Raw genomic sequence first — 21850 nt, 5'->3', positions numbered from 1 at the left:
CCATATTAGAACCTATAGAATTCCATTGAATCCTATATACAGTGCATTCATAAAGTATTCAGACCCCTTGACTTTTTCCACATTTTGTTACATTACAGTCTTATTCTAAAATATATATATTGTTTATCCTCAGCAATCTACACACAATACCCCATAATGACAAAGTGAGAACAGGTATTCAGAAATGTTTGCTAAATTATGAAAAATAAATAAATACTTATTTACATAAGTATTCAGACCCTTTGTTATGATAATTGAAATTGAGCTTAGGTGGATCCTGTTTCCATTGATCATCCTCAATATGTTTCTACAACTTGATTGGAGTCCACCTGTGGTAAATTCAATTGAAAGTATATGATTTGGAAAGGCACAAAACTGTCTATATAAGGTCCCACAGTTGACAGTACATGTCTGAGCAAAAATCAAACCATGAGTTCGAAGGAATTGTCAGTAGAGCTCCGAGACATGATTGTGTCAAGGCACAGATCTGGGGAAAGGTACCAAAAAATGTCTGCAACATTGAAGGTCCCCAAGAACACATTGGCTTCCATCATTCTTAAATGGAAGAAGTTTGGAACCACCAAGACTCTTCCTTTAGCTGGCCGCTGAGCAATCGGGGGAGAAGATGGGAAAACCTTCCAGAAGGACAACCATCTCTGCAGCACTCCACCAATCAGGGCTTAGATTTTAAAGTGGCCAGACGGAAGCCACTCCTCAGTAAAAGGCACATGACAGCCCGCTTGGAGTTTGCCAAAAGGCACCTAAAGACTCGGAGACCATGACAAACAAGATTCTCTGGTCTGATGAAACCAAGATTGAACTCTTTGGCCTGAATTCCAAGAGTCACGTCTGGAGGAAACCTGGCACCATCCCTACGGTGAAGCATGGTGGTGGCAGCATCATGCTGTGGGATGTTTTTCAGCGGCAGGGCCTGGGAGATTAGTCAGGATCGAGGGAAAGATGAACAGAGCAAAGTACAAAGAGATTCTTGATGAAAACCTACTCCAGAGCGCTCAGGACCTCAGACTGGGGGCAAAGGTTCACCTTTCTACAGGACAATGACCCTAAGCACACAGCCAAGACAATGCAGGAGTGGCTTCGGGACAAGTCTCTGAATGTCCTTGAGTGGTCCAGCCAGAGCCCGGACTTGAACCCGATTCGAACATCTCTGGAGATACCTGAAAATAGCTGTGCAGCAGCGCTCCCCACTCAACCTGACAGAGCTTGAGAAGATTTGCATAGAAGAATGGGATAAACTCCCCAAATACAGGTGTGACAATTTTGTAGCGTCATACCCAAGAAGACTCGAGGCTGCAATTGCTGCCAAGGGTGCTTCAACAAAGTACTGAGTAAGGGTCTGAATACTTATGTAAATAATATATTTCATTTCATATAACATTTCTATAAACCTGTTTTTGCTTTGTCATTATGGGGTATTGTGTGTAGATTGATGAGTGGGAAAAAACTATTTCATACATTTTAGAATAGTAAAACCTATTTCCGAAGGCACTGTAATCTATAGGATATGGAAATAAAAATATGGAAAACTGAGTCGAATCCCCACAAGGAGGAGCTGTTGGCCATATAGTGGAGCTGTGAGGATCCAGAAGACAGTAGTCTGATGGCAGCCAGAGGAGGGGACATGACAAGAGTAGAGCTGCAGTGCCAGGCACAGACAGCTTTCCCACACAACAACAATGTTGTCATGAGCAGATAGCAAGCACTTTCAGTCTGCTGCCTACTGTCTACCATTATCATGTAGCCTAGGTCCCAACACTGTTTTAGTAAAAAATTATTGTTTACCTTTATTTAAACAAGGAGTCACCATTGAGTGCAGGGTCTCTTTCACAAGAGAGCCTTGCATATACAATTCATGAGACAAAATCGAATCAAAATCAGAACAATTGTGAAACGAACTAAAATACAGCACAACACAAATATTCAAGAAAAACAGTTACATTCCTCAGTACGAAGGTCCCCAATCAATATTTGAAATTGCCAGAGCAGCAACAGAAAATCCAACTCAAATGTATTTTGTAGTTGGTTCCAGCAATGAGGTGCATTAAAACTAAAAGCGGATTTACCTAGTTCAGTGTAGACCCGAGGAACCTCAAGAGTTCGCCAACCCTGTGAAAGGGTTTGTATCATGTTTTTATACCTGGAAGCTTGTGTAGTAAAGTTTTGTAAACAAAAAGGGAGTAATGACTTTAATGAGGACCAGCCAACCTTTTGATACAGAATGCAGTGGTGAGTATTAAAACTGTCACCTGTGATAAAACGAATGGTGCTATGGTAGACGGCATCCAAAGATTTATGACTAGTGGCTGCTGCAATCTGGTCAATGGTGTCACAATAGTCAAGAACTGGTAAGAAAGTTGACTGTACAATCTGCTTCCTGCTATTTAGGGAGAGACAAAATCTATTTCTAAAAAAGAAGCCCACTGTAAATCTTAGCTTTTTAACTAGCTCATCCGTATATATATTTTTTTTACATTGAATCCAAATATTTATAGGCGGGAACCCGATAGATTGGGAGAATGATCCAATGAATAAATATGTAGTCCATCTGAATGGACTTGCAATAATTAGAGAACAACATGTCTTTAGTCTTGCCTACATTAAGTACAAGTTTTAAACCAAGCAGGGCTTTCTGTAAGGCAACAAGGTCAGATTGCAGCTCTAAGATAGCTTGGTCAACAGTTGGGCAAGGGCATACATAACAGTGTCGTCTGCATGCAGATTAACATTAAGTACAAATTAGACTACATTGATTGGAGTAGAGCAATGGGACATGCCATAGCCCTCCTGGGAGACAAGTTTTAACAGATAGACTAATATTATTTATATAAATAGCAAAGAGAACAGGTCCCAATACTGACCCCTGCGGTACACCTTTTGTAATATCCAGGAAACAAGGCTTAACCATGAGAAATCACACATTGTGTCCTGTCTGACAAATAATTCTCAAACTACTTGCAAGAAGCCTGATCCAGGCCTATTTCAGTCAACCTTTGAATGTGATGGTCAACAGTATCGAAGGCCTTGGAAGGGTCTATAAATAAGACAGCACAATGATTTTATGATCTAACAATTTAACAAATCATCTAAAACAAGTATAGCAGCTGAAACAGTCCTATGTCCAGGTCTAAAACTGGAGTGATGCACATTAAGAACAGAGTGAGCAATATTATTTTCTGAAAGTTGGTCAGAGATTCTAAAACTTTGGAAAGGCAAGATCATTTGGAAATTGAACAGTAGTTATCTAAATCAGAGGGATCTCCTACTTTATGTAGGGGGAAGGCATGCCACTTTCCAGATATTAGGGATAACACCCGAAACGATTGTCAAGTAAAACATATAGGTATATGGTTCTGCAATAAGTGGGGCAGAGAGCTGCAATGAGAAGGGATCAAATGAATCAGCCCCTATGGATTTGTTTACATTATTCTTTACCAAAGCACTTGGTACATCATAGACATCAAATGGTTGAAATGAAAATAAAGTATGTGAGTCTGCTAGTGCATCATTCTCTACAATCTGTTCGGAGGTGACTAAAGGACTCCCTCTAGTGGAATGAGATGAATTTTCAGAGACTATCCTTTCGAACAGGTGGCCACCTGAAGCAAAATGGTTATTTAAAAGCACTACAAATGTTAATTTTGTCACGCCCTGATCTGTTTCACCTGTCCTTGTGATTGTCTCCACCCCATCCAGGTGTCGCTTATTTTCCCTGGTGTATTTATCACTGTGTGTCCTGTCTCTCGGTGCTAGTTCGTCTTGTATGTTCAAGTCAACCAGCATGTTTTCCCGTGCTTCTGCTTTTCTATTCTCATTTACTAGTTCTCCCGGTTTTGACCTTTGCCTGTTTTTCTGTACTCCATTCCCGCCTGCCTGACCATTCTGCCTTCCCTGACCTTGAGCCTGCCTGCCATTCTGTACCTCTGGAACTCTGAACTGGTTTTGACCTTTTGCTGTCCACGACCATTCTCTTGCCTACCCCTTTTGGATTGTTAATAAACATCTTGGACTCTAACCATTTGCCTCCTGTGTCTGCATCTGGGTCTCGCCTTGTGCCCTTATAGTACGAATTGGCCATGACAGACCCAGCAGACCTGGACCAGCTCTGCCACGCTGTCTCCCTGCAGGGAGCATGAGGAGCTACTTCAGGACCTTCTGGAAGGGCTTCGTTCCCTGATGGAACGCCACGACCAGGGGTTTAAGGCTATTATGGAGTAAATCAGGAAGTTAGCTCATAGGCAGCCTACCACCTCTGAGAATCCCCAACCACTCAGAAACTTTTTCCTGTGAGTGGTGAGGTTGTACAGCCTACCCCGGCTCCCCAAGAACACTGCTTACCTCCTCCGGAGCGATACTCTGGGGATCCTGGTACCTGCCGGGGTTTTCTTTCTCAATGCTCCCTTATTTTTGAGCTACAACCATCTTCGTTTCCTTCGGACCGATCTAAGATAGCATATATTATTACGCTAATGTCGGGAAGGGCGCTCTCCTGGGCGACGGCTGTTTGGGAGAAACAATCCACCATTTGTCGTCATCTGGAGGATTTTATGGCCGAGGTGAGAAAGGTTTTTGATTCTCCGGTATCCGGGAGAGAAGCGGCCCATTAACTGCTGGATTTACGTCAAAATTCTCATAGTGTGGCAGACTACGCTGTTGACTTTCGCATGCTGGCCGCCGAGAGTGCCTGGAATCCAAAGTCCCTTTTTGATACCTTCCTCCACGGACTATCTGAGGAGATAAAGGATGAGCTAGCCAACCTGGAACTGCTGGTGGACCTCGATTCCCTCGTCGCCCTCACCATTCAAATTGATGGGCGGCTAAGGGAACGCAAGAGTGAGAGGAGGTCTGGCCTGGGTCACACTCGTTCATCTGCAGTGGCTCGCTCACCTTCGAAGGAATCCGGAAGTCCCCGATGGCTATTTTACCGAGAGGATCCGAAGACACCTGAGCTCCATCGAGAATCATCAGCAACAGGTGAGTCAGATACTCCGGAACCTATGCAACTGGGCAGAGCTATATTATCGCCTAAGGAACGTTCACATAGACTGAGTTCCAACAGCTGTCTGTACTGTGGGGCTGCAGGACATTATATAGCCACCTGCCCAGTTAAGATACCTATCTCTATAGTAGGCACAAGTACTCTGGTGAGCCAGACTGGGAATCTTCTCAATCCCATTAACCGTACTCCCTCCTTTGTTATATTGCTGTGGGGAGTCAAGTCTAAATCTCTACGGGTACTCATTGACTCTGGGGCAGGTGAGAGTTTTATGGATGCAACTCTAGTTTCTGAGTTAGGTATTCCCACTCAACTTCTCTCTGTTCCCATGGACGCTAGAGCACTCCCTGGGTTGGAGTCTGTTTTGCCATTCCTATTGCCTCAAAGCAGCGCAGCCTTCCCCGAGACAGCCTGCTCAGGGCTCAAGTCAAGTCTCGGATTTCTCTACCGTCCCCACAGAGTACCACGACCTCCTGTAGGTTTTCAGCAAGGCACGGACTACTTCTCTTCCCCCGCATCTTCCTTATGATTGTGCCATTGATCTCCTACCAGGCACCCCACCACCTCGTGGTAGGTTATATTCTCTGTCTGGGCCCGAGACCAAGGCCTTGGGGGAGTACATAGAGGAGTCTCTGGCCGTCTGCTTCTCCTGCCGGGGCAGTGTTTTTCTTTGTGGAGAAGAAGGACAAGACCCTGCATCTGTGCATTGACTACTGAGGTCTTAATGATATTACGATTAAGAATCGTTACCCCCTACCACTCCTCTCCTCGGGTTTTGAACCTCTCCAGGGGGCCACCATTTTTTCCAAGCTGGACTTTCGGAATGCCTACCACCTGGTTCGGGTCTGGGTCTCACCTTGTGCCCTCATCAATTTTGTCTACTATGGAACCAGAGGCTGTGAAAACCTGCGAGGTCAACCTGGGGGTGGAGTTTTGTTTCAAAGATTTGACCACTTTCCAGAAATTGGTTGGATTACCACACACTTCAAGAAATACAGTATGTTGATTTTGCTTTTATAACCAGGGATAGACATCTATTTCTCGAATGTCTGAAGGACTGCCAATCAGACATAGAATCAGTTAGTCTAGCCTTAGCCCAAGCTACATTTATTTCCTGTAATTTATCAGACAATTAATTCCAGGCAATAATAGAGGGAGGGACTCCATGTGGTGCTCAACAGTGCTCCATTCTATCCCCTTCCCACTCCAGGGACAATATAACTAAAGGGCATCAATATTCAGAGTACATATCAGGGAACATTTACATTGGTAGAAAAAAAGACGAGAACCACTGCCATGTCAACTAGCTACAACTGCAGCTAAAACGGCAACCATTATTAACAACTGATCTATATACAGTACATAAGATAGTATACTACCTTAGCTTTCAATGGTATTGTTTGTACGTGTGTTCTCAATTATAGCATTACAAAAAAAATAATAATACAGTTTTTTACCCTTTTAAAGTCTACCTGGAAGATTCATATACATTAGAGTTGACAAAATGGCATTCTCTGTCAGGGTTTTCATTCACTACTGCCTCCCTTGCCCTATACCTCATACTTTCATTTACAATACAGTTTATGCTGCCTAAAGTCCTGTTTATACCTGACGTTAACATGCATCCTTTGTCCTGATCTTGTCCACATTCTGACTGTGCACACATTTTTAGACAGGACCATAAAAAAATGATCTGATTGTGATCAGATCTTCCTGACCACCTCAGGAGGTAGTCAGGTACGCACTGTATGCGGATCTGGATAGTGAAACTATTTCAATCATAACTATCCCACCTTCTAAAATCATTGACAGCTGGCACTATGGACTTATGGCATCAATGTGTTAAAATAAATAAATCATATTATTTTGAAAGAATATCATACTTTAATACATGTTTCAGACGCATGTCTGAAAAGAAAGGGCACAATAAGAATGTGGACAAGATCAGGACAAAGGATCCATGTTAATTCCAGGTATAAACAAGACTTAAAAGAAATAACTCTTTGAGAACTTTCTAATAACATTTTGTTGGAGTCTTACTCTATAAGCAGCTATTACTTTTTCAACCAAAGAGGATGTGCTCTACTCATTTGAGTGTAAATAGTGCAATACTTTAGACAAAACAAGGGGCTGCCTGCTGTAGAGCACAGCAACAGAAGTGAGGAGAAAACTTGGAGATTAGCACAGCAGCTTCCTCTGTCCAGTCAGCATGTCTCCCACAGGTATAGCATAAACAGCTGTGCTTTTGGAATGGACTTGATTCATTTCAACATTTCAGCTTTCCTGCAAATGAGATCCAAGCCAAAAAGTAGCAACCCCCTCCACTCATTTGAAAAACTTTGGATTAGAAGCAGTTGACTGTGTAAAGCCCTCTTTTCTCCTCTACCAGTCTGTGCTCCTCCACCCACCATTCTGTCTCCTGTGTGTCACATGTGTATTCTGAATTAAAGCTAGTCACCTCTATATTGGAGCCTTTTCAGTTTCCTCATTGCCCCGGCCTGTTACCTGTGGCGATCCGACATGTTTGGATAACTGCTACTGTGCGTCACTGGCATGACTCTTACAGTGTTCACAACATTTACTTTTTAAATTCTGATTCTAACCCACATCCCATATCCTGAGCCAGGGTCAAGCAGCCTGAAAAGGGAGCTCTCTGTTTGGCCTATGTGTTCTCAGGGCAATTCGTATTATTCTTTACGTAAATCTGTTACACTCCATTTAGTATGATATGTTATGTTATGTTAGGTTACATTATGAATGAAATAGAGGTCGTACAAATTAGAGGACATACGGTATCATACATCTTACCTGGTCGTACAATAGCATACGAATTGGATGAAGTACTTTTATGCTCGATTGAGGTAAGCAACACTGAAGCATGCACGAGAGCACCAGCTGTTCTGGATGACTGTGTGATAATGCTCTCGTTAGCCGATGTGAACAAAACCTTTAAACAGGTCAACATTCACAAAGCCGCTGGGCCAGACGGATTACCAGGACATGTACTCAAAGCATGCGCGGACCAACTGTCAAGTGTCTTCACTGACATTTTCAACCTCTCCCTGACCGAGTCTGTAATACCTACATGTTTCAAGCAGACCACCATAGTCCCTGTGCCCAAGGAAGTGAAGGTAACCTGCCTAAATTATTACCGTCCCGTGGCACTCATGTCGGTAACCATGAAGTGCTTTGAAATGCTGGTCATGGCTCACATCAACAGCATCCTCCCGGACACCCTAGACCCACTCCAATTCGCATACCGGCCCAACAGATCCACAGATGACGCAATCTCAATCTCAATCGCACTCCACACTGCCCTTTGTCACCTGGACAAAAGCAACACCAGCAAATTTGTGGAATGGTTGAAAAATGAGTTTTAATGACTCCAACCTAAGTGTATGTAAACTTCCGACTTCAACTGTACATTGATGGTTCGGCGAACTAACGACAAAGGTCAGGATAATATTCATATTATTCTGTAGGTAAATCTGTGACACTCCATGTAACGTATGATATGTTACGTTACATTACGAATTGGATGAATTGGATAATGTAAGTTATCATAAGTCTTGGATGAGTTATAATATTATATGAATGGAATAGCATTTGTACAAAATCATACAAATTAGAGGATGTATAGTATTATACGTCTTAACTGGTAGTAGAACAGCATACGAATTGGAATATGTATTTTTATTTATTTAATTATTTAACCTTTATTTAACTAGGCAAGTCAGTTAAGGACAAATTCTTATTTACAATGATGGCCTACCAAAAGGCAAAAGGCCGCCTGCGGAGGCGGGGGCTGGGATTAAAAATAAAAATACATTCAATAAAATTATAGGACAAAACACACATCACGACAAGCGAGACAACACAACACTACATAACGAGAGACCTAAGACAACAACACAGCATGGTAGCAACACAACATGATAGTAACACAACATGGCAACAGCACGACATGGTAACAGCACAAAACAGGGTACAAACATTATTGGGCACAGACAACAGCACAAAGGGCAAGAAGGTAGAGACAACAATACATCACACAAAGCAGCCACAACTGTCAGTAAGAGTGTCCATGATTGAGTTTTTGAATGTAAGTTATCATAAGTCTTGGAGGACTTATAGTATTATGCTTCTTTCTGAGACCAGTTTGCTTGTTGCTTCATAACAACAAAGGAGAATTATTGGGTGAATTTATCTTTGGTTTTTAGGTGAACTAATGACAAGGGTTAGTTTAATATTAATATTATTCTGTCAGTAAATCTGTGACACTCAGTATGATATGTTACATTACGTTAGTTTATATTATGAATGAAATAGCAGTCATACAATATCATAGGAATTAGAGGACTATAGTATAATTTGTTTTAACTCGTCATACAATAGCATACGAATTGGAAGAATTAATTTAAAATGTATCTTGTGGACGAATTTCATTATACCTCTTTCTCTGAGACCAGGTTGCTTGTTGCAACAACAAAGGATAATTACTGGGAGAATTTACGTTGTTGGTTAGGTGAACTAACGACAAAGGTTGGGATAATTTATGTGAAAGGTTAGGGGAACTAAAACTACAAAGGTAGGTGAATTGAGTTAAGTTTAGAATAAGGGGAAGGGGAAGGGTTAGCTAAAATGCTAAAGTTACCCCCGACGCAACTCGAACACTTATCAACCTTAGACGTCACTAAGAGCCAAAAGAGCTCAAAGGGACATGGTGACATCAAAGTCCTGGAGGAGCCAGCAGTAAGCCCAGTGATTCAGGCTCAAACACATCCAACTACATTCATAAACCATTTGACCAAAATCCAATAAGGTGTTTGTCACAACATGTCCCATCCAACACAATTCTGTCACGTTTGATGACTCTGTCTTTTACAGACAATCCAAATGTCCCAAACATACCAATAAAACTTCTGATTATTTCATATTAGTCAATAAAAAACGGAGGATAAAACCTTTTTACCTAGGCTACTTGCTGCAGAGCAGATGACATTTTAAGGGTGTAGCAGGTGGGCTGAAATGTTATCTGCTGCTCTGCACAAAGGCGATATGATGTTACTGTTTGTTTTGTGACAAGACATCATCTAAAATACAAAACAACCATAAAAAGCACAAGTATAATATGTTGTATGTGTTCCCCATGTTGTCATGCTGGGGCTCAGAATTACACACAGGATGGTATGTTAGTCAGGTAGTCCTGAGGAGAATGACCCTGCTTTGATTCATTCCCTCCCCTATCTCGTCACTCACTTTGACTAGCAGAGGGAACACTCAGAATGCTCGCTGCAGCCAGCCGGGAAATAGAACCAAGTTGAGAAAAGCTCTGGGGTAGGCTAGAGTATCCTCCGGGGAACACGTGACACTAGCCACACCAATCTGTCACACCATTAATAACTGGTGTTTTCATCCTTTATACATTACTAGGAAAACAGATTACTATTTTCATATACCACTGTTCTAAGCAGACAACCTTGATAAGTCTCTTGTCGGTCCAAATATCAATTCCCACCTTTTTCCAAGACAGTGGGATGTCTGTTGAGCAGCATTTCGATGTTGATATTTTGAGAATTACCATGAGAGCTCAGAAATCTCCAACAACCAAGCATATCTTTATCATAGCTTGCTATCATGCAGTACTACGCAGAGCAACCATCTCCCCATTTGAGCGGAGCAGTCATAAAAGATAGGTGATATGCCTCTTGGGAGTGGGATGTGTTGGAGGAATGCATGTGCAGGTATCCTCCTGCCCGTGGGGACAGGGGAGCAATGGCTTGGCACACCAGTTGATCCTGTTTGATAAAGGCCCTGGCAAGACCAGGTTATATGTCTCAGCCTGGAGGAAGTGTCTGACTCTCAATCCAACGCAGAAGAAAGTTGATCCGGTGGGAAAGAGGAGGGGCCATGCCTGCAAGCAACACTTTTGTGAGGAGGAAGGGCAACACACCTTGTCAACCAGACACATCCATCCACTGGTAGCTTTACACCTACCTACACAAAACCACTGTCCTCCATCTCCTCTTCCCCAACCACACCCACACTACCAGACAGACTCCATCAATGCTTGAATCAAGTAGCTTATTGCCACAATGTCCACTCCAGTCCTCCTCTTTCACAGTCATAATCACTCATTTGTGGAAAGAATTAGTCACCAAATGTTTTTACACAATATAAACGTGTAGTGGAGACTAGGGGCAATTGTAACAATGTTTGTCTTTTACTCTACTGCTCAGAGATCACTTGAACTAGGCTAGTTATTTTTTATATAAGAAAATCGCATTGCACTTTATTACAGGCGATAGGTTCAGTACACATCATTGCATTTTGTATCAGAATGTAAGTATTTTGAATGTAAGTATTTTTATGTATGTAAGCAATATTTACAGTAAAAACCCCTGTTTGTGCATGGCCATTCAGTTCCTCTCAAAACATCTTGAATAGTCTGATGGTGCCCAGATCATGTCTGTTTACAACTTCTTTGGCACCCTACAGGACCCCAAGGCTGGTATTATTTGGTTAGTTAGTATTTGTATAATTCACGTATAATTCATACCATCTTAAAGTTAAAATCACTGGGCAAAAACTGATTAAATCAACTTTGTTTCCATGACATTTCAACAAAAAATATCAAATGTGATACCCTGATGTGATACCCTGAATCCAATGACATGGTGAATTTTTATTTTATTTTCCATTAGTTGACAACTCAACCAAATGTAAATCAAAACTAGAGGTTGAAATGACATCTGTGCCCAGTGGGTTGTTTTCATCATTTGGCTGCTTGGATTAAGCAGCCATAACAAAACATCATGTGCCTAGCAAGAGACAACAATAGTGACACATGTCAATATCTAGCCAGCATATAGTGATGAAAATTATGCCAGTTTGAATTCAGGACAGTATAAAAAGTCAGATATTTGGCTCAAAATTTCAAGCAGGGAAAGAACCTAAATGGGCATGTACTGAGGGAGTTTCCTCACAAGAAACTTGTTTCTGTTTAGAGAAATTCAAAATGTTACAATTGCCCCCTGTTGGAATTGCCCCTGGTGTCCCCCACAAACATTTTAATGTCTCAAAGAGGCTATGTTTTCAGAGTGGCTATTAGTAGTTCAGAGAGGACATGAATGTGGCTGGACGTCACTGCATGCATTAGTTTTCCCTTTCTCTGTGACGTGTGTATGCCAAGTTTATTCTTTCCCTTTGAGTACAAGACCGCTCCCGTGATGGGCATGGAGGGAGGAGCAGGGCAGAAACTGAGAGACAATACTGTGATGAACAGTGAGTGACAGGCCTCGCCCTACGATAACCCCCGACTGTCAGTTCTGTCCCAGTAAGCAGAGGGCACTGGGGACCTGTCACAGACACAGCCATCCCATAGACAGGGGCCCAGCCCTCAACAGAGACCCCTGCATCAACAGCCAAAGTGCATGTATACTCCCTGCCAACAGCTGTCATATTTACCTCAGTGTGCTGTTAGAAATTCTATGCTATACTGCTGAGACTGCTGTTTTCTTTATCCTTTTCTTTTGAAAACATTTACATCATCATAAAAAGATTACGTATTTTGTTCCACTGCAAACTGCAAGAACTGAACTACACCCCAAAAACCACAATGGCCACAGTAGGATGAAAACACAGATGATCATCAACTCCTAACCCTCAATAAAGAGGCTGGCGAAACAACCCACTAGAGAAAGTAAAATATATTGTTTCTGACGTTATTACTGAGTAATTCACAGACCACGGTTTTCCTTCCTTGTCTGCATTTGTGCTTCAAAATATTTATTTTGGGTTGTAAGTCTTGGTTACAGCTCATTATAGGTGACATGGTTTTAGGGCTCGATTCCATCCGTATCACGGAAGTTCCGAGTTATAGTGTGATTGAAATTTAAAGGCAAAGTTCCCGCGTTAGCAGAGACCACATTCACGGTAAATGCTGCATATGTCGTCTGAAACGGAAATGGCCTTTACATTTCTATCACGCAATCTTTAGCGCTTCACAGATACAGACTGAATAGAACCCTTAGTGGCTATTAAAGAGACCAGTATGTTCATCGGCTCTAACAGCACAGTGCTCCCTCATTCTGGGAATGTGCCCACCCTTCACTTTGGGCACTGCCTCCCTCACACTCTGGCCTCAGCATGTGGAGACACTGCCTCTAGGACAGGAGACGGGCCTCGGTCTCCTCCACAACTCATAGCAGATGGAAGCTGGCCGAATTGATATTCATGAGCACCTGCATTGTACCGCTCCCTTTTGTCCCCTTCTACCCCGCATGTGCATTGACAGTCCCCTCCACTTTCTCCTCCCTTGTTCCCATAAATTATCGGCTCAATTGCGATGTGACAGCCAAAGGCGCACAACAACAGGCTGATGTCACCACTCCTCTCTCTGGTGGAGGCTTTAATAAGCAAGTACCCCCCGCCATCCTCACAAGCTCCACTCGCTATTGAAGGTGAATAATGATGTCTGATTGACAATGCGTCACCTCTGTGGGGAGTCTGCAAGGTGAAGGGCAGGTCATCTGTCAGTCCTGACAGGGCACAAAGTCTGGACAATAATGGAGGATTTGTGTTGCTTGAAAAACAGGGACTAGGAGCCCAAGGTTGAATAAATCAGGACAACTTAAGTAAACAAGAAAATAAAGCAATTCATCTGAGTCCCTACAGCCATGGACAGGGTCAGTGTTAAAACACCAATAACTAATCCAGCACTCTGTGGAAACATTATGCATTTTAAATCAGGCATTTTCTTGAAGCTGAAGCAGTTCTGTTTTAAAATATCATTCCCAGACTTCAAATTAGGACTTTTTATTGACTGTTATTTCTTCACACTATGCTTGTTTTTCTGTCTCAAAGACTCAATAGCACATCCTAATGACAACGATGAACAAAAAGTGATGCTTGAAGACATCACCTAGCGTTGCCCGCTTCTAAAATAAACAGATATTGAACACTATGAGACATTATTTAACACATTTATGTGCTCATAAATCAAAGCTGCACCCCAAGCAGGTAGGGAGCTATTAGTAGCCCTGATCATCTCACTGTTGCTATACTGAACACTCACTAATTAACTTTGCCCCACCCAACTCTTCCTGGACCATCTGTCAGAAGTGATAATACCATCCATTTAATTGCACCTGCCGTCTTAGCAATGCATTAGCTGCCCATAAACCCAGGTTCCTGGGGTCCATTCTATTCCTACATGGAGCCCTTGATGGTCACCTCAGCCACAGCACACAGATGTACCTTTTATTAGTACACGTTTCCAGGGATTAATACAATTCCTCCCAAAAACAACATTCAGGTGACATCATTGGCCTCTCAGATTCCAGGAAGGGAACAGAGGTGGTTTCTCATTTCCTGGTAAAGGACAGATGAGGCACTGTGTCCCTGGAAAGGCCTTTTCTCAAAACAGTGCCATTTGAAACGTTCACTTCATCCCTCCTGCAGCAATTAGTCATTAGTTGACGTTATTTCAGTTCAAACACACAGGTCTGAAGGATAAAACAGCTCACACATGAATCAAAAACCTAACTCGTTCTTGCATCCTTCCATATTTACCTTCAGCAAGCACTAAAGGCTACTTCCATTGAACCCAGCAGTCAAAGCTAGCTCTTAACAGGGATCAGGAGCTGTCCCATTGCGTGGCGTTAGTTTAAGCCTGTTGCATGGAGACAGCAATCCAGGTGATGCATCAGCCCATAGCAGGAAGCCAGAGGCAGACATGGGTATCAGGGTCTGTGGGGGTTGATGGATGGCACTGGAGAGCCAGCCAAAGCAAGCCATTTACACTTCAATAAATTAAATGTTTACGGCTGCCCACAGCTCTCTGTACTAGCGGACATTTCTTCTGGTGTCAGCAGCACATTATCATATTTAATCGCCCCCAGTAACCTGCACTAAATGGGTAGGAGATTGAAGTGGCCATCAGTCCATCTTTGTAAGTATGATTTACATCATAAACAACAAAATCAAGATATTTATGCACCTGTTTATTAAGTCCTTTCAAACTCTGAAAGCTTTATTGATTTGTTTTTTCGATAGCATTTCATTTAATGTAATTCTTTTACGATGACATAAGTGCTCTGCAAACCTTTATCAGAAGATCCCTAAAAACAAATGGGCCTCCTGTTAAAGCATGAAGAGGATCAGTTCATTACATGGCAGGCATGCACAATGAAAGTGCATGGTGTTATCTAAAGCATAGAATTCTGGTTCTTTTTAATAAGCATGGTTAACAACTAGAAATCTTTACAGTTGTGATCATACTTAAAATAAACGACAGATCATGAATGAGAAGAGGTACATAAAAGACTAAACCCTCACACGCACACTCCCACAACGTACAAGTACACAAGCATACACTTCAGACATTAAACATATGTACGCACACACAACTACAGCATGGATTTTAGTAAAAGGAACATTGTTGGTGTCTCTGATCGACACCAACTGCAGATATTGAGCTAAGAATAACGCTGTATTGCAGGTTATGTCATGAAAAACCATTTGGACCTGAAAAGATTGATAGAAAATACATACGTTTCCACTAGTGGTTAAGCAGCCAATTGATTAATGAGAAAAAAGCAAAGCTGACAAATTTAGAAACAGCGAAAACTGGCCAAGTAATATTTAATACAATTTATAGTTATTTTCATGTAGCGACTCCCCTTATGGACTATACTCAAAAATGGATCAAACATAAGCTTCCTTGTACAAAAAGAAAATAAAACAAATATGGTAATAAAAATAAAGAGTGCTGTGTAAATATATATTCATATTTATAAATGTAACTGTATTTACAAGGAGATTGTAGTATGAATGAAATAACTGACCACTGCACCAACATATACAAGGTATAGTGCCTTCAGAAAGTATTCACACCTCTTGACTTTTTCCACATTTTGTTGTGTTAGTCTTAATTTAATCTATTTTAAATTGAGATTTTGTGTCACTAGCTTAAACACAATACCCCATAATGTCAAAGTTGAATTAAGTTTTTTTTAAATTACAAAAAAATAAAAAGCTGACATGTTTTGAATCAATAAGTATTCAACCCCGTTGTTATGGCAAGCCTACAGTCTAGGAGTAAACATTTGCTTAATAAGTCATATAATAAGTTGCAATAAGTGTTTAACATTTTCTTTTTTATGTCTACCACATCTCTGTACCCCACACATACAATAATCTGTAAGGTCCCTCAGTTGAGTAGTGAATTTCAAGCACAGATTCAACCTCAAAGACCAGGGAGGTTTTCCAATGCCTCGCAAAGGGCACCTACTGGTAGATGGGTAAAAATAAAAAAAAGCAGAGACTGAATATCCCTTTGAGCATGGTGACATTATTAATTACACTTTGGATGGTGTATCAATACACACAGTCACTACAAAGATACAGACGTCCTTCCTTACTCAGTTGCCGGAGAGGAAGGAAACCGCTCAGGGATTTCACCATGAGGCCAATGGTGACTTTAAAACAGTTACAGAGTTTAATGGCTGTGATAGGAGAAAACTGAGGATCAATAACATTGTAGTTACTCCACAATACTAACCTAAATGACAGAGTGAAAAGAAGGAAGCCTGTACCTGGGGCGGCAGGTAGCCTAGTGGTTAGAGCGTTGGGTCAGTAACCGAAAGGTTGTTAGATCAAATCCCCGAGCTGACAAGGTAAAAATCTGTTGTTTTGCCCCTGAACAAGGCAGTTAACCCACTGTTCATAGGCCGTCATGTTCCTAGGCCGTCATTGTAAATAAGAATTTTTTCTTAACTAACTTGCCTAGTTAAATAAAGGTAAAAATAATATTCCATAACATGCATGCAAGTAAAACTGCAAATAAATTGTCAAAGAATTAAACATTATGTCCTGAATACAAAGTGTTATGTTTATGGCAAATCCAACAACACATCATGGAGTACCACTCTTCATATTTTCAAGAATGGTGATGGCTGCATCGTGTTATGGGTATGCTTGTCATCGGCAAGGACTAGAGTTTTTTTTTTGGGGGGGGGGGATAAAAATAAACAGATAGAGCTAAGCACAGGCAAAATCCTAGAGGGAAATCTGGTTCAGTCTGCTTTCCAACAGACACTGGGAGACAAATTCACCTTTCAGCAGGACAATAATGTAAAACACAAGGCCAAAAATACACTGGCGTACACTGTCCAAGATGACATCAAATGTTCCTTAGTGGCCTAGTTACAGTTTTGACTTAAATTGGCTTGAAAATCTATGGCAAGACTTGAAAATGGCTGTCTAGGAATGATCACAAAGAACTTCAGAGTTTGAATAACTTTTTAAAGAATAATGGGCAGATATTTTACAATCCAGGAAAGACTAACAGTTGGAATCGCTGCCAAGGGTGATTATAACATGTATTGACTCAGGAATATAAATACTTATCTAATCAAGGTATATTAGTGTTTTATTTTTCATATTTTTACATATTTTTCTTCCACTTAGATATTACTATTTTGTATAGATCGTTGACAAAAAATGATAATTAAATCTATTTTAATCCCACTTTGTAACACAACAACATTTTAAAAAGGTCAAGGGGTGTGAACACTTTCTGAAGGCACTGAATGAATGTCCCTTGTTAATATATTCTCTGGATTTGGTCTTAGAAGCAAAATACTTTCATTTATTATTGATGAACATTGGAAAAAATACAACAGACATAATCCTAACTCAGATCCATCCAATTCATAATTCTTTCAGTTTAGTACGGTCTGTTTATCTTGTTCCATGGAATGCCCAAAGTGGAGAAATTAGTCTTTCCTTCTCCTGCACCGTTTGACACAAAAAGACAATCCCAGCAATGCAAAGTGCCCCGAAAACATATCCACCTCAATCACGAGCCAAGAAACTGCTGCGGCCTTGAGTCCTTGATGCCCAACCGGTACGTTTAAAAGTTTCAGAATTAAGCTTGTCCCACTCTAAACCAGTGTTTTGCCTAGTCTCTGGGAGGGTTGGGAGAGTTCATACCAGGCCAGCGGTGCAGAGAAGGAACGACAGTAAGAGGAATGTCAGGGTGTTTGAGGGGAGTGAGGTATCAGCGCTTCTTGAGGGCCACCCCGTTGGAATGGGGAGGGAACTTTGGCAGGCAGGGCTCCTCAGCCCCAGCATCGTGGGAGAAGACAGAGTCCTCGCCAGAGGAACAGGTGGAGCTGCGAGTGTCGGGGTAGCTGGGGGAATACTGGTCCAGAGGCACAGACAGCTCCAAGTACTCCTGCAAACACACACAGATGGAATTTATGAGAGAGAGGATTGGACACACTGGCCAGAACACAGTCATATATCTGTCTTTGGATATCATCCATTTCACACCCACATACAGACAAGTGGCTTAAATATCAAGTAAACACAACATTTTAACATTCGGTCCTGACAGTAATACAAGGATGTGAGTTTATCACCTTTGTTGACTGTGTGAACTGCTGAGGTGTGCTCAATGTGGAGACTCACCTGGTTGGACGTCATGGCCAGGGTGCGGTCCAGGTCTTCCACCAGCTGTTTGAACGTGGGCCGGTGAGAGGGAACGGCATGCCAGCAGTCCCTCATCATCATGTATCTGTGAGGGAGGTGGAGAAATAGAGAGAATAGAGAGGGAGAGTAAGAGAGTGGGAAAGAGTCCTAATTCTGCTGCTGGCTTGCCTGTCTTTTTTTATTATCAGAGATCAATGTCTTTGCAGCAGCTGCATCCCTGTGCTCTGGGATAAACCCATAGCATCCATTCTAATGATAGAACGCGGAGGAAGGAGGCTTACAGTTCGTGAGTGCAGGTGGAGGGCTTGTCCATGCGGTGGCCCTCCTTCAGCAGCTTGAACAGCTCTTCTACAGGGACCCCCGGGTACGGCGAGCCCCCCAGGGTGAAGATCTCCCACAGCAGCACCCCGAAAGACCATCTGCAGATACAGAGGGACAGGACAAGCCCCATCAGTCAACACACAGGTCATATCATACAAGCCACGGGTATCTGGCCAACTTCTGCCCATTCCAAATATGGTAAATGTGTATTTCTTCCATACTCACACATCACTTTGGTGCGTGTATATCCGGTCAAATAGAGCTTCTGGGGCCATCCACTTGACTGGTAAACGACCCTATGGGTTAAATGCTAGTGTAAATTGGCAAATTGACACAGGAGATGGAATAAGGTCAGGGGAAGCAATTTTCACATTGATTGGCATGGCTGAGGTAGGTAATTAGTAGCACACTGACATTGGTGGTCTTCTTATAGTAATCAATATGGTGGATATCTCTGGCCAGGCCAAAATCTGCGATCTTCATCACGTTGTCCTCTGTCACCAGCACGTTGCGGGCAGCAAGGTCTCGGTGGATACACTGTACACAAACAAACATAAGAACAAGGTCCAGCCGGCCTGGTACATTCACTGCATCTTTACTGTGTACTCTATACTCAACTGTGCTGATGTAGGTAGAGTCGGATCCTGATGTTACCTTCTTAGAGGACAGGTACTCCATGCCGCGGGCCACCTGGTAGGCACAGGACACCAGGTCTTTGATAGACATGTTCTCTATGGGCACCTGGTCAGGGTTGTAGCAGTACTCCATGCCTGGTGGACGCCGAGCTCTCAGGTACTCCCGGAGGTTTCCCTTGGAGGCATACTCCACAATAACATAAAGAGGGCCTGGGGAGGGAGACAAGGGTCACTCCTCAACACCACTGGAGGACGTGACATTTGAAATACCTTTTATGTGACACCTAACGCAACAAGACAGACTGATAGGAGCACACCATCTTTACTGTCAGAGAACAGCATTTCCGGCAGTGAGGAGGGATGTCACTGAGCGGTGGAGGGGTCATGGTGAGAGAGTTAAGCTCTGAATTATAACCAACAGCTGTATCTTTCTCCTAACATGCCAATGAGCGCCAAGAGTAATGGTGTATTCTGGACAGCTATTTTGTGGTCAGGGAAAAAGACCATTACAAATCAAGGCATTAAGAATTTACAAGCTGTAACTAAAGAACAAGAAAAAGAAACCAAATGTCTGTTAACACTTGTATGCCGTGTGAAAAAAAAAAAAATCTCCACCATCTATAGTAAGTAAATGCAAAGACTTGAAAACATTTTGCCAAAGATGAAAGTTTGTATGTCAAACAGGTTTGGGTAATAAGGTGTGAAATGCTAACAGATTGCTACAATAACCTACTGGAACTTCTCAAGGGACCAGGTGGAACAAAGAGCAGCCTCCTGTGTTCTGCTACATGATATTTAGAACAGAGAGCTCTCCAATGTTCACAGCAGGGTCAGAGAAGGCTAATGTTCCTCCCCAGCAGAACACAGCTCATGGTGCCAGGGCTTGTCAGTCAAGATTTGAAAGATATGGCAACCCTGGCAGCAGCTGTGGTCATCTCAAACTGAGAGCTCGGAAGTTGGTGTCAGAATCCCCTTACTCATACCATTACACACATTTTTGCATGCTGATCTGATCATGCTGTGCTTTTTGTGGTCTTGTTAAACAACTGAACAATGCAAGGGTCTAAAAACACATTCCCAAAACACTCCCTTTCCCCTCTCCAAAATGAAACATGTTTTCAGCCTTTCTGAATGAAGGATTTGAAGGGAGTGTGCCAGTGTGAGACCTACCATCCTGGGTACAGGCTCCCAGCAGGTTAATTATGTTCTTGTGCTTCCCAATGATCTTCATCATCTCCATCTCGGAGATCAGATCTGACAGGTCTTTCTCTGTAGCATCAGCTGAGGGGAGGGAAAAAATGAGAAAGAAATTAGACTCATTACAACAAATCACCCAACCCTGAACTCTCTATGATTGGCAAATCAAAAAGAGTTCTCATGTAAAACATCCCAGTTGTGTACAGCGCAAAGGACACTGCTATGCAAAATGATTTCAAAGTAAATTTACATACCCTATTTAAAAATGTTTCAAAGGCACCAACTGTAGGGAAAAGTCTACAGACACCACTAAGCTAACCAAGAGGAGAGTCTACTTTCAGAGGGACATGCAGGTAGGGGGAGGCGGAGATGAAGGCAGCACTCTGGGGGGAGGCACTTAAAAAGTACCAAGCAATAAATGGTTATTTTCCTACATCCCCACTCTTCACAGTTTTATGAACCCTGTCATATATCCAAACTCAGGGGTTCTCATAAATGTTTACTCTGGTCTCCCATTTGCACAGTGGCCAGGAGCCAGTGGCAGATGCCTCTTATAATGTCTGTGCATCACAGCACTAAGTAGAACTCTCCTCCCATCCTGTAATAGCAGTTGTGGTTTTCTGCTCAATTCTGTGCTCCTTGCGTTTGAAATAACTTTCCAACATGCAGTATCGGCAACCCAGACATGTGCCTAAATCACAGGTTTGATATGGTTTATGAAAGAAAAAAAACTTGACTTACATTTGAGCATCTTGACGGCCACTTTGGTGACCCTATTTGGCTTCTCTTTGTCCATCCCTAAAGCCTCTCCCATCACCACCTGGCCAAAGCAGCCTTCTCCCAGGGGCTTCCCAAGCACCAGTCTAAGTGGGTCACAGGGATAGGAAAAAACAACAAATGTGAGATGATTGAAACAGTCAGGCAATGTTCCCATTCAAAGGAGTGTGATGTTATGTCTGTATTTAATAGGTGTGTTCCAGTCATCTGTGTACCTGTCCCTGGGCAGCTCCCAGCGTGGGTCCTGGGGCAGCTCGTACTCAGACACCCCAGACAGCATAGGAGAGCCGCTGGACGAGAGGCGGGAGGGCCGCACCAACATCACCCCGGAGTGGAGAGAAGAGCTAGAGTCCACTGACACCTGGAATACAGAAGCCTGCCATTACTCTCTCATAGTGGAGCCAGGGAA

General features: G+C 42.5%; 1 protein-coding gene across 12 annotated transcripts in view; it reads right to left on the bottom strand.

Moving 5' to 3' along the window:
• Window positions 1-16957: 16957 nt before the first annotated feature.
• fgfr1a (fibroblast growth factor receptor 1a) overlaps window positions 16958-21850 on the bottom strand; it is an 81219-nt gene continuing 76326 nt past the window's right edge. For 8 of the 12 annotated variants that reach the window (XM_014160168.2, XM_014160169.2, XM_014160167.2 and 5 more), the window contains exons 10-18: window positions 21657-21802; window positions 21406-21527; window positions 20638-20748; window positions 19451-19677; window positions 19247-19369; window positions 19058-19128; window positions 18793-18930; window positions 18491-18596; window positions 16958-18254 (exon numbers count right to left, since the gene is read on the bottom strand). In XM_014160168.2, the coding sequence (XP_014015643.1) occupies window positions 18078-18254; window positions 18491-18596; window positions 18793-18930; window positions 19058-19128; window positions 19247-19369; window positions 19451-19677; window positions 20638-20748; window positions 21406-21527; window positions 21657-21802 (1221 nt within the window). In that variant the 3' untranslated portion in view covers window positions 16958-18077. The remainder of the gene's footprint in view (window positions 18255-18490; window positions 18597-18792; window positions 18931-19057; window positions 19129-19246; window positions 19370-19450; window positions 19678-20637; window positions 20749-21405; window positions 21528-21656; window positions 21803-21850) is intronic. The other 4 variants (XM_014160174.2, XM_014160172.2, XM_045703104.1 and 1 more) reach the window with 1 other exon arrangement.

This window comes from Salmo salar, chromosome ssa20 (genome assembly GCF_905237065.1).
Source record: "Salmo salar chromosome ssa20, Ssal_v3.1, whole genome shotgun sequence".
Taxonomy (NCBI): Eukaryota; Metazoa; Chordata; class Actinopteri; order Salmoniformes; family Salmonidae; genus Salmo; species Salmo salar.
This window is presented reverse-complemented; position numbering and strand designations above follow the sequence as displayed.